General features: G+C 38.5%; 1 protein-coding gene across 7 annotated transcripts in view; it reads right to left on the bottom strand.

Annotated features, from left to right (window-relative positions):
* Positions 1–13222, bottom strand: part of ATAD2B (ATPase family AAA domain containing 2B) — a 162595-nt gene that overhangs the window by 94765 nt on the left and 54608 nt on the right. For all 7 annotated transcript variants that reach the window (XR_011504147.1, XM_044772008.2, XM_014866423.3 and 4 more), the window contains 2 exons: positions 9545–9660; positions 7440–7614 (listed from right to left, as the gene is read on the bottom strand). Coding sequence is in view for 6 of the 7 variants with exons in the window: in XM_044772008.2 (XP_044627943.1) it covers positions 7440–7614; positions 9545–9660 (291 nt within the window). In the remaining variant the exon portion in view is untranslated. The remainder of the gene's footprint in view (positions 1–7439; positions 7615–9544; positions 9661–13222) is intronic.

Raw genomic sequence — 13222 nt, 5'->3', positions numbered from 1 at the left:
CACCCACACGACTATACATCGGAAGGCGGACGGACTTTCCTCCGGGAGGATGTGGAAATAGGTGAAAACTCTCCGACCCCGATGAGCAGCCTAGTACCCGCAAGCGGCTTTCTTCCAACGGACGCCCCCAGAGGATCTACACACATCTAGGGCAGGAGCGAGCACACAACAGAGGAGCGACGGTGGAAACAGGTGACCAGAACCCTACCTAAACCCCCCGCAATTACTCCTAAACGCAGAGGGAAACTTTGGAGTTGCACACCTGAGCCCGCGAGGAGAGTCTCTCCCTGCCATTGGCGGGGAGACCCTGCCTGGTGCTCGCGGCGCCCGGAGGGTCCCACAGAGAGTCGCGGAGGGTACGGAGGTCTCCCAGCTGCCGCTGCCCGCCCTGTGGGAGTAGGGATTGCCGGAGATCTAGGAGAGGACCGGGGCTGGGGGAACTTTCAAAGGCCGGCTCTGCGACCCGGAGGGGAAGCACCGGAGTTCCACCAGGGCAGCAGACAAAACTCTCTGTCTGCCATTAGCAGAGGGGCCACGCCCAGCATTCAGGGCTCCGGGAGAGGCCCGGAGAGAACCCCAGAGGGCGGGGCGACCCCCAGCTGCCGTTGCCCGCCCCGTGGGACTAGGGATTGCTGGAGATCTCGGAGAGGACCGGGGCTGGGGGAACTTTCAAAGGCCGGCTCTGTGACCCGGAGGGGAAGCGCCGGAGTTCCGCCCGGGCAGCAGACAAAACTCTCTGTCTGCCATTAGCAGAGGGGCCACGCCGAGCATTCACAGCTCCGGGAGAGGCCTGGAGAGAATCCCAGAGGGCAGGGCGACCCCCAGCTGCCGTTGCCCGCCCCATGGGACTAGGGATAGCCGGAGATCTCAGAGAGGACTGGGGCTGGGGGGAGTTCCACAGACCCAGCTTCGTAGCCTAGGGGGAAACCCTACAGGCTCACAGCAGCCTTAGGGAAAGCCTCTGCACAGCACCACTAGAAGGCACCCAGCCGCCAGCCACAAGGCTGGAAGACCCCAGGGCAAAAGCAGCATAGCTAGGTGAACTAACCACAGACTGTAGAAGATGCCAATAGCTCTCCTGCGACCCATAGAGGACAAGTGAGATTTTGTGGGTGCCGACAGCAATGGAGCGACAAATATAAGTGATCCCAACCCTGGCCGCTGGAAAAGCCCATAACTCCGTTGCAGACCCCAAGGAGAGAGCACATCTAGGTGGGCTGCAACAGTAGGCACCAGCAGCCTGAAGCCCCCCTGTGACGGCCCCCACGGCAGAGGAGGGAATCCAAAGGGCCACTGTGGCTACGAAGAGGGGCCCAGGCCCAGTTAGCAACTGCGGACAGGGTTCCTGGTTGGTGCAGTATAAACAGCTGCTCCCCCACCGCAGCAGCTGAAACAAGTGAAAGGAGCAACTAAACTCTATCTCCATGCGAAGGCACAAATCAACAACATCAAGCAATATGAAAAAATACATTAAATCTCCAGAACAGAAAGAAAGTAACAAATACACAGAAAACAATCCCAAAGAAAATGAGATATATAACCTAAATGATGATGACTTCAAAACAGCCATCATTAAGATTCTCAATGAGTTAAGAGAGAATTCTGACCGACAACTCAATGAGTTCAGGAGCTATGTCACAAAAGAGTTTGATACGATAAAGAAGAACCAAACAGAAATATTGGAAATGAAGAACACAATAGAGGAGATTAAGAAAAATCTAGATGCTCTGAACAGTAGGGCCGATAATATGGAGGAAAGAATTAGCAATTTGGAAGATGGCAATATAGAATTGCTACAGGCAGAGGAGGAGAGAGAAGCAAGACTAAAAAGAAATGAAGAAACTCTCCGAGAATTATCAGACACAATTAGGAGATGCAACATAAGGATTATAGGTATACCAGAGGGAGAAGAGAAGGAGAAAGGGGCAGAAAGCCTATTCAAAGAAATAATGGCTGAGAACTTCCCAAATCTGGTGAAGGAGATGGATCTTCAGGTGACAGAAGCCAATAGATCTCCAAACTTTATCAATGCAAGAAGACCAACTCCACGGCATATAGTAGTGAAGCTAGCAAAAGTCAACGACAAGGAGAAAATACTAAGGACAGCCAGGCAAAAGAAACTAACCTACAAAGGAACCCCCATCAGGCTATCAGCAGATTTCTCAGCAGAAACTTTACAGGCTAGAAGAGAGTGGAATGATATATTCAAAAATCTGAAGGACAAAAATCTACAGCCGAGAATTCTCTACCCAGCGAAAATATCCTTCAAATACAATGGAGAAATAAAAACTTTCCCAGATAAACAAAAATTAAGGGAGTTCATTGCCACAAAACCTCCTCTTCAGGAAATCTTCAGGAAAACCCTCATTCCTGAAAAATCCAAAAAAGGAAAGGGGCTACAAAACCAAGAGCAGAGGAGATAAGTAGAAGGACAACAACAGAGAGTAGCAGCTCTACATCAGAACAGATTAAACCATGGGACGAGAAACAAAGGAAACTGAAGAAAACCGGAAAACAAGACACAAAATGGTAGTGGTAGGCCCCACATCTCAATAATCACTCTAAATGTAAATGGATTGAACTCCCCAATCAAAAGACACAGAGTGGCAGGATGGATCAAAGAACAAGATCCAACAATATGCTGCCTCCAGGAAACACACCTCAGCCCCAAAGACAAACACAGACTCAGAGTGAAGGGATGGAGAACAATACTCCAAGCTAATAATGAACAAAAGAAAGCAGGTGTCGCTATACTAATATCAGACAAGGTAGATTTCAAAGCAAAACAGATAAAGAAAGATAAAGAGGGACAGTATATAATGATAAAAGGGACTCTCCACCAAGAAGACATAACACTTATAAATATATACGCACCCAACAGAGGAGCACCAAAATTTGTAAAGCAACTCTTAATAGAACAAAAAGAAGACATCAACAACAATACAATAATAGTAGGGGACCTCAACACACCATTAACACCAATGGACAGAACATCCAGACAGAAAATCAACAAGGAAATAATAGAATTAAATGAAAAATTAGACCAGATGGACTTAATAGATATATATAGAACACTTCATCCAAAAACAGCAGGTTACACATTCTTCTCAAGTGCACATGGAACATTCTCAAGGATTGACCATATTTTGGGAACCAAAGCAAACATCAATAAATACAAGAGAGTTGAAATAATATCAAGCATCTTTTCTGATCACCATGCTATTAAACTAGAAATCAACTACAAGAAAAAAGCAGAGAAAGGTGCAAAAATGTGGAGACTAAACAACACGCTTCTCAACAAACAATGGATCATTGAAGAAATTAAAGAAGAAATCAAATTTTATCTGGAGACTAATGAAAATGAGAACATGACATACCAAATCATTTGGGATGCAGCAAAAGCAGTCCTAAGAGGGAAATTCATCGCAATACAGGCTCACCTCACTAAACAAGAAAAAGCTCACATAAGCAACCTCAAACGACACCTAAGAGAACTAGAAAAAGAAGAACAAACAAAGCCCAGAGTCAGTAGAAGGAGGGAAATAATAAAAATAAGAGCAGAAATAAATGATATTGAAACAAAAAAGACAATAGAAAGGATCAATGAAACAAAGAGTTGGTTCTTCGAAAGAATTAACAAAATTGACAAACCCCTAGCCAGACTCACCAAGAAAAGAAGAGAGAAATCGCAAATTAATAAAATTAGGAATGACAGAGGAGAAATCACAACAGATACCAATGAAATACAAGAGATCATAAGAGAATACTATGAAAAACTATATGCCAACAAATTGAACAACCTGGAAGAAATGGACAAATTCCTAGACTCCTACAATCTCCCCAAACTGAATCAGGAAGAAATGGAGAATCTGAATAGGCCAATCACAAGTAAGGAAATAGAAACGGTAATCAAAAACCTCCTCAAAAATAAGAGTCCAGGACCAGACGGCTTCTCTGGAGAATTCTACCAAACATTCAAAGAAGACTTAATACCTATTCTCCTCAAACTCTTCCAGAAAATTGAGAAAGATGGAGAACTCCCTAACACATTCTATGAAGCCAACATCACTCTGATCCCCAAACCTGACAAGGACAACACAAAGAAGGAGAACTACAGGCCGATATCACTGATGAACATAGATGCAAAAATCCTCAACAAAATTTTGGCAAACCGATTACAGCAATACATCAAAAAGATTATACACCATGATCAAGTGGGATTTATACCAGGGACACAGGGATGGTTCAACATCTGCAAGTCAATCAACGTGATACACTACATCAACAAAATGAAAAACAAAAACCACATGATCAACTGAATAGATGCAGAGAAAGCATTCGACAAGATCCAACACCCATTTATGATAAAAACCCTCAATAAAATGGGTATAGAAGGAAAGTACCTCAAATAATAAAGGCCATATATGATAGACCCACAGCCAACATCATACTCAATGGACAAAAACTGAAAGCCATCCCTCTGAGGAAAGGAACAAGACAAGGGTGCCCACTCTCACCAGTCTTATTCAACATAGTACTGGAGGTGCTGGCCAGAGCAATTCGGCAGGAAAAAGAAATAAAAGGAATCCAAATAGGTAACGAAGAAGTAAAACTCTCGTTGTTTGCAGATGACATGATCTTATATATAGAAAACCCCAAAGAATCCACAGAAAAACTATTAGAAATAATCAACAACTACAGCAAAGTAGCAGGGTATAAAATTAACGTGCATAAATCAGTAGCATTTCTATACACTAACAATGAACTAACAGAAAAAGAACTCAAGAACTCAATCCCATTCACAATCGCAACGAAAAGAATAAAATACCTTGGGATAAACTTAACCAAGGAAGTGAAGGATCTATACAATGAAAACTACAAGACTTTCTTGAAAGAAATTGGCGATGACATAAAGAGATGGAAAGACATTCCTTGCACATGGATTGGAAGAATAAACATAGTTAAAATGTCCATACTACCTAAAGCAATCTACAGATTCAATGCTATCCCAATCAGAATCCCAAGAACATTCTTCAAAGAAATTGAACAAAGAATCCTAAAATTCATATGGGGCAACAAAAGACCGCGAATTGCTAAAGCAATCCTGAGCAAGAAAAACAAAGCCGGAGGCATCACAATCCCCGATTTCAAAACATACTACAAAGCTACAGTGATCAAAACAGCATGGTACTGGTACAAAAACAGGTCCACAGATCAATGGAACAGAATTGAAAGCCCAGAGATAAAACCACACATCTATGGACAGCTAATCTTCGACAAAGGAGCAGAGGGCCTACAATGGAGAAAAGAAAGTCTCTTCAACAAATGGTGCTGGGAAAACTGGACAGCCACATGCAAAAGATTGAAAATTGACCAGTCTTTTTCACCACACACCAAAATAAACTCAAAATGGATCAAAGACCTAAAGATTAGGCCTGAGACAATAAGTCTTTTGGAAGAGAACATAGGCAGTACACTCTTTGACATCAGTTTCAAAAGAATCTTTTCGGACACTGTAACTCCTCAGCTGAGGGAAACAATAGAAAGAATAAACAAATGGGACTTCATCAGACTAAAGAGCTTCTTCAAGGCAAGGGAAAGCAGGATTGAAACAAAAAAACAGCTCACTAATTGGGAAAAAATATTTACAAGCCACTTATCCGACAAAGGGTTAATCTCCATAATATACAAAGAACTCACACGGCTTAACAACAAAAAAACAAACAACCCGATCAAAAAATGGGCAGAGGACATGAACAGACATTTCTCAAAAGAAGTTATGAATATGGCCAATAGACACATGAAAAGATGTTCATCATCGCTAATCATCAGGGAAATGCAAATCAAAACTACACTAAGATATCACCTTACACCCGTTAGATTGGCAAAAACATCCAAAACCAAGAGTGACAAATGTTGGAGAGGTTGTGGAGAAAAAGGAACCCTCATACACTGTTGGTGGGAATGCAAACTGGTACAGCCACTATGGAAAACAGTATGGAGATTTCTCAAAAAGTTAAAAATAGAAATACCCTATGACCCAGCCATCCCATTACTGGGTATCTATCCTAAGAACCTGATATCAGAAATCTCAAGAGTCCGTTGCACCCCTATGTTCATCGCAGCATTATTTACAATAGCCAAGACGTGGAACCAGCCTACATGCCCAGAAACTGATGATTGGATAAAGAAGATGTGGTATATATACACAATAGAATACTACTCAGCCATACAAAATGACAAAATTGGCCCATTCACAACAACGTGGATGGACCTCGAGGGTATTATGTTAAGCAAAATAAGCCAGTCAGAGAAAGACGAACTCTATATGACTCCACTCATAGGTGGAAATTAGTATACTGATAAGGAGATCTGATCGGTGGTTACCAGGGAAAAGGGGGGGTGGGGGGAGGGCACAGAGGGGGAAGTGGTGTACCCACAACATGACTAACAAAAATGTACAACTGAAATCTCACAAGGTTGTAATCCATCATAACATTAATAATAAAAAAAATAATAAAAAAATAAAAAAAATAAAAAATAAATAAAAATAAAAAAAATAAAAAAATAAAAAGATAACGACTATCAGCATAATTTTAAAAAGAGAACAAACATTTCAACTACTCTTACCCACAAAGAAAACTATGAAACAGAAATAAAGTAAATTTACATGTAAAAAGAAGCATGGTTTATACTACGGTTTTGAATGAAACCAAGAAACATTCCTCCTCCCAGCACGAAGTGGCTAAAAAGTATAACTCTGTCGAAAATTTTAAATTAAGTCATTGAACAATATGCCAGCATTCCGAAGCTAATTCTTCCCTCATCTACCAATGCTATTTTATATTTATATTTTTTAATTATTATTAAATTCTCTTGAAGCATGCAGACTACCTATGTTTGACTTCCTCATAGACACTGAGCACCTGGAAGGCTGGAATTTTACCTTATTCCTCTCACTAGATCCATTACCTAGAACATGGTAGTTTTTAATATTAATCATAACTAAAAACAATATTGAACTGCTTTACTAATTACAAAGGACTTTAATACACATCAACTCAGTAAGAGGTGCTCAACGAATGCCTGCTGAAAGCATATTTTTTATTTTTTGTGAATTTCCTTAGACATAATGAAATATAAGTTGCATTGCCAAATATGAACGACTTCCTTCACTAGATCAAATAATCAAAAGTGAATTTATGTCAGGACTAATTTTTATAAGCATTAAGAGATAATATTTTTAAAGTTACAGTTAAATATAAATAGTAAAGACAGCTTACATGATATTCATTCACCATACTCTGCCTTTTAAAAGCATCCTAAATTTAACATACTTATTGGAAAATATGCCTCATCATGAAGAGTTCATATTTACAGACTAAATCTGTTAAATATTCTAAAGTACGTCTATTCTCATATTAGATGATTTCACTTACCTGATCAAAAAGAAGCCTAAGTTGTCGTTCGGATTCACCAACCCACTTGCTCAAACAGTCTGCTCCTTTTCGCATAAAAAAAGCCACCTTTTTGTCTCCTTGACTGCACTCGTTAGCCAAGGCTCTGGCGACCAAGGTCTTCCCCGTGCCGGGAGGGCCGTAAAACAAACAGCCCCTGGAGGGATGGAAAGTCCACGAAAGCTAATGTTACCACCAACACTAATAACTAATAGAAAAGTATGCACCTCCCATATAATTTTGTATTGGGGTATAATTATTAGACACTGATAAAGTTTTTTGTGGCATATAGACAAAAGTTTTATCCTCAAGGATGTTCTCAAAGCTTTGGTAAGCAAGAAATAGTTAAATCAGAGTAGAGAGTAATTTGGCGAGCTACATCAAAATTTTAAATGTGTTTTCCCCCTGACTCAGGAATTTAACATCTTAGAATGCATCATACAGTAATACTCAAAAGAATGTTATAAAGATAGATTTTAAGTGGATGTTCAAACAGTGTTGTTTCTCATTGTGAAAAGCTAAAAAAAATCTAAATGCTATCTATTAATAAGGAACAGATAAACTGTTAAATCTGTAAAATAAAGCACTACTATGATGTCAAAAAGAATAATATACACATTATTGATATGGGAAGATGTCTAGAATTTATTATAGAGTGAAAAACAAAAAGTTACATAAGGGCATTACTGAATAATCTCATTTATATCAAATGTTTGTACTGCACAATATAGGCAAAACAAACTCAATAGCATATGTGTATTTAAAAAATCTGTAAAGAATATACAAAATTGTTCATCCCTAACAAGTAGGATTACTTTCTGCTTATAACTCTCTATTTTGTTTAAGTTTTTCCCAAGGCTATATTACTTTAATGGCTTTGAAAGAATAATTATTTTTAAAATTCAAATTACATCATATAAAAAACAAATTGCCATTATGATTTTTAAAAGCCACTGTAGAATTATAAGCCAAGTTTTTAATCCACTCACATAGAAGGTGACTCTGTAATAAAATTTTCTACATCTTTAAACACATAGAAAATTAGAACCTAATCTGAATAAAAAGTACCTCCTAAATGAAAAAGCACATACAATAATTTAAATCTAACAGCCTATATGTACATCTTCACAATATTTTATTCTGCCCAGTTTCCTTTAACATAATTTCTCAGCCTTTTCTGATCAAACACAAATTAATCTGATCATAAAGATAAATTACCAAGCTTACCATTCCAAAAATATCCCGTCATCAAGAAAAAGAAACACCTTATTGAAACTGTGCTTCCAAAGACCAAACTACATCTAACATCAAATTCAATGCTATTAGGAGTCCAAATTAAGGAAAATCCATCTGAACAATCCACTTTATATTCAAGGCCTGCATAAAGAATCTCATCTTGTGCCTGACTCTTAAATGCTGAAATGTAAACCTGAAGAACACACTCAGGGGCCGGCCCAGTGGCACAGCAGTTAAGTTCACACGTTCAGCTTCTCAGCGGCCCGGGGTTCACCGGTTCAGATCCTGGGTGCAGACATAGCACCGCTTGGCAAAAGCCATGCTGTGGCAGGCGTCCGATGTATAAAGTAGAGGAAGATGGGATATGGATGCTAGCTCAGGGCCAGTCTTCCTCAGCAAAAAGAGGAAGATTGGCAGTAGTTAGCTCAGGGCTAATCTTCCTCAAAAAAAAAAAAGAACACACTTAGTACCCCAGCCTTTGAGCCCTAAATAATAAAATTTCACTCCTAATTCTCATTGCTAGAACACATCAAATAAATACATACAATATGTGAGGGGCCGGCCTCGTGGCCAAATGGTTAAGTTTGCATGCTCCACTTCAGTGGCCCAGGGTTTTGCCTGTTCAGATCCTGGGCACCGACATGGCACGGCTCATCAAGCCATGCTGAGACGGCATCCCACATGCCACAACTAGAAGGACCCACAACTAAAATATACAACTATGTACTGGGGGGATTTGGAAAGAAAAAGGAAAAATAAATCTTTAAAATATGTATATTTACAATCATTTACTAAAAGAAATTTAATAATTAACAGTAATAACAATAATAAACATCTAGGACATTACTTACCTTGGAGGCTGAATTTTAAATTTTTCAAAAATTTCTGGATATAAAAGTGGGAACACTACCATTTCCTTTAGTGCATGAATATGATGGCTCAATCCGCCTATGCTATCAAACCGCACCTTGGAAAGAAGGGAAAAAGTTTAATAGAAAATAATTTTAACTGTTTATAGGTTTTTAAAAATTTATGAGATAGTCTTACGATTCAGAAATACATGCCTTCAGCAGGAACTGTGGAACATAAAGTTCAACAACTTACACTTGAAATAAGTGTAGAAAAATAAAGTCAGTAGCAAAATTCAAGTTTACGTCAGTTCAGTTAAATAAAGCTACCATTCTTTAGTCTCCTAGTAACTAAAGACCAAGATTAACACCCAATCTCACACTTTAATGGGTACCTCTAGGAGATGTTTATATTGCATTCACACTCTAATAATTTAAATGCCTTTCAAAATATCATCTATCCCATGCATTCTCAGTAGAGGCAATATTGTCCCCAAAAGGGGCAAAAATTGGTTCAGGAGTAGGGTGAAAAAATCTTAGCCACCCATAACAGTTTAAATATAAACAGTTTAAAAAGCTTTGTAAAGTAAAAATTTGTATACAAAAAAGTGCTTGAAGGAAATATTGCCAAAATTTTAATAGTGATTGACTCTTAACTATTGTGTTATGAGAAATTTCTTTCCCTGCTTCTTTATTCTGTTATGGTACTTGAAAATGTTTTACACTGAATATATTACTATGATAGGAAAAAACTTAAGTAATCTAGAAAAATAAATACACAGCTTAAATAACAAAACATTCTAAGAATAATATGTTGGTAAACCAAATAAGCAAAGATCATTAAGTAAGGCTCTTTGAGAAGATGAACTATTTGACATGAGATTCTGAATTCAATACTCTGAAATTTCCTTAGGTCCTCTTTAATAAAATAAATATTTTCCCCTATGAATTCAGATTGGAAATAGCTAACATTTCATTTTGATAACTTAAGTCACTCATATGAGGATTAGTTAAATTACATTGTATAGAAAGGTTTATGGGAACAAAGAAAGAAATATCAAATATGTTCTTGGTTATACAATAACCGTATTCCAAAGTATCCCCCTAAAGAAGATTCTACCAACAGTAAGAAATCTACCATGTCCTCTAAATCTTGTCTCTCTTTTCATGCTACATACTTTCCCTAGGTACTAGTATCCATTTTTCATAGTCATCTTAACTATCCTTATATTAGTGACTTATATCTGAATTTCTAGCTCAGATATTTCTCCTTAATGCCAAACCTAACTAACCAATTTCCTACAAGTTACTTCCATTTGTGATGTGCCAGAGATACCTAAACACGTCTACAACTAACTAAATCATCTTCAGACCTCAAACGCATATTCCTACTCATACTCTCTTCCTCAGAGTAGAGCCATCCATTATTGTGCTCACTCACTTAAGCCAAAAACCTGGGTACTATGTTCACCTTGTTTCTCTCTCTCATTCCCCAAAAGCAATCAATTCACCAAATTCTGTCATATCTGAATTTTGTCAAACCTATCTACTACATCCTTCCATCATTACCCTACTTTCTACTATGACCATTACTCCAGATTACAGCTATGTTCAAACCAGTCTCCCTATCTCCAGCCTTGCTTCCCTCAAGTCATTAACTACATTATAGACAGAGTGATCAATCTAAAATGCAAATCTGGGGCCGGCCCTGTCGCCGAGTGATTAAGTTCATGTGCTCCACTTCAGCAGCCCGCAGTTTCGCCAGTTCGGATCCTGCACGCAGACATGGCACTGCTCATCTGGCCATGCTGAGGTAGTGTCCTACATAGCACAACTAGAAGGACCTGCAACTAGATTATACAACTATGTACTAGGGGGCTTTGAGGAGAAGAAGAAGGAGGAAAAAAAGAAAGATTGGCAACAGATGTTAGCTCAGGACCAATCTTAAAAAATAAGAAGAAGAAAAATTAAAAAATAAAACACAAATCCGATCATGAAATCTAAGCAGCTTCAGGGGCCAGCCCAGTGGCACAGTGGTTAAGTTCACATGCTCCACTTTGGTGGCCCAGAATTCACAGGCTGAGATCCCAAGCGGGGACCTATATCACTGCTCATCAAGCCATGCTGTGGTGGCATCCCACATACAAGATAGATGACGAGTGGTGCAGATGTTAGCTTAAGGCTAATCTTCCTCACCAAAATAAAAACAAAGATACACAATACTCCAAGCTAACAGCAAAGAAAAGAAAGTAGGTGTTGCCATACTTATATCAGACAAAGTAGACTTCAAGATTAAACAGGTAAAGAGACACAAAGAGAAGCAGTATATAATGATAAAAGGGACTCTCCAGCAAGAAGACATAACACTTACAAATATATATGCACCAAACACAGGAGCACCAAAGTACATAAAGCAACTATTAACAAACCTAAAAGGAGATATTACCAACAACACAAGAATAGTAGGGGACCTCAACATCCCACTTACTTCAATGGATAGATCATCTAGACAAAAAGTCAACAAGGAGATAGCGGAATTAAATGAAAAACTAGACCAGATGAACTTAATAGATATATAGAGAGTACTCCATCCAAAAACAGCAGAGTGTACATTCTTCTTAAGTGTGCATGGAACATTCTCAAGGACAGACCATATATTGGGAAACAAGGCAAAACTCAAATTTAAGAAGATTGAAATCATATCTACTATCTTCTCCAACCATAATCCTATGAAACTAGAAAACAACTAAAACAAAAAAGAAGGGGGAAAAGAGAGAAAAGGGGAAAGGAAAAAAGATGTGGAGACCAAACAACATGCTACTGAACAACCAATGGATTGTCAAAGAAATAAAAGGAGAAATCAAAAAATATTTGGAGACAAATGAGAACGAAAACACACCATACCAACTCACATGGGATGCAGCAAAAGCAGTCCTAAGAGGGCAATTTATAGCAATACGGGCCCATGTTAACAAACAAGAAAAAGCTCAAATAAACAAACTACACCCAAGAGAATTAGAAAAAGAACAAAGCCCAGACTCAGTAGAAGGAGGGAAATAATAAAAATTAGAGCAGAAATAAATTAAATTGAAATAAAAAAGACTATAAAAAGGATCAATGAAACAAGGAGCTGGTTCTTTGAGAAGATAAACAAAGTTGACAAACCCTTAGCCAGACTCACTAAGAAAAAAAGAGAGAAGTCTCAAATAAATAAAATTAGAAATGAAAGAGGAGAAATTACAATGGATACCACTGAAATACAAAAGATTATAAGAGAATATTATGAAAAACTATATGTCAAAAAACTGGACAATCTAGAAGAAATGGATAAATTCTTAGACTCTCACAACCTCCCAAGACTGAATGAAGAAGAAATAGAATATCTGAATAGACCAATCACAAGTAAAGAGATTGAAACAGTTATCAAAAACCTCCCCAAAAATAAAAGTCCAGGACCAGATGGCTTCTCAGGAGAATTCTAGCAAACATTCAAAGATTTATTACCCATTCTTCTCAAACTATTACAAAAAATTGAGGACAATGGAAATATTCCTAACAAGATTCTATGAGGCCAACATCACCCTGATGCCAAAACCAGATAAGGACAACACAAATCAGGAAAATTACAGGCCAATATTGCTGATGAACATAGATGCAAAAATCCTGAACAAAACATTGGCA

This window comes from Equus asinus, chromosome 6 (assembly GCF_041296235.1).
Source record: "Equus asinus isolate D_3611 breed Donkey chromosome 6, EquAss-T2T_v2, whole genome shotgun sequence".
NCBI classification, from domain to species: domain Eukaryota; kingdom Metazoa; phylum Chordata; class Mammalia; order Perissodactyla; family Equidae; genus Equus; species Equus asinus.
This window is presented reverse-complemented; position numbering and strand designations above follow the sequence as displayed.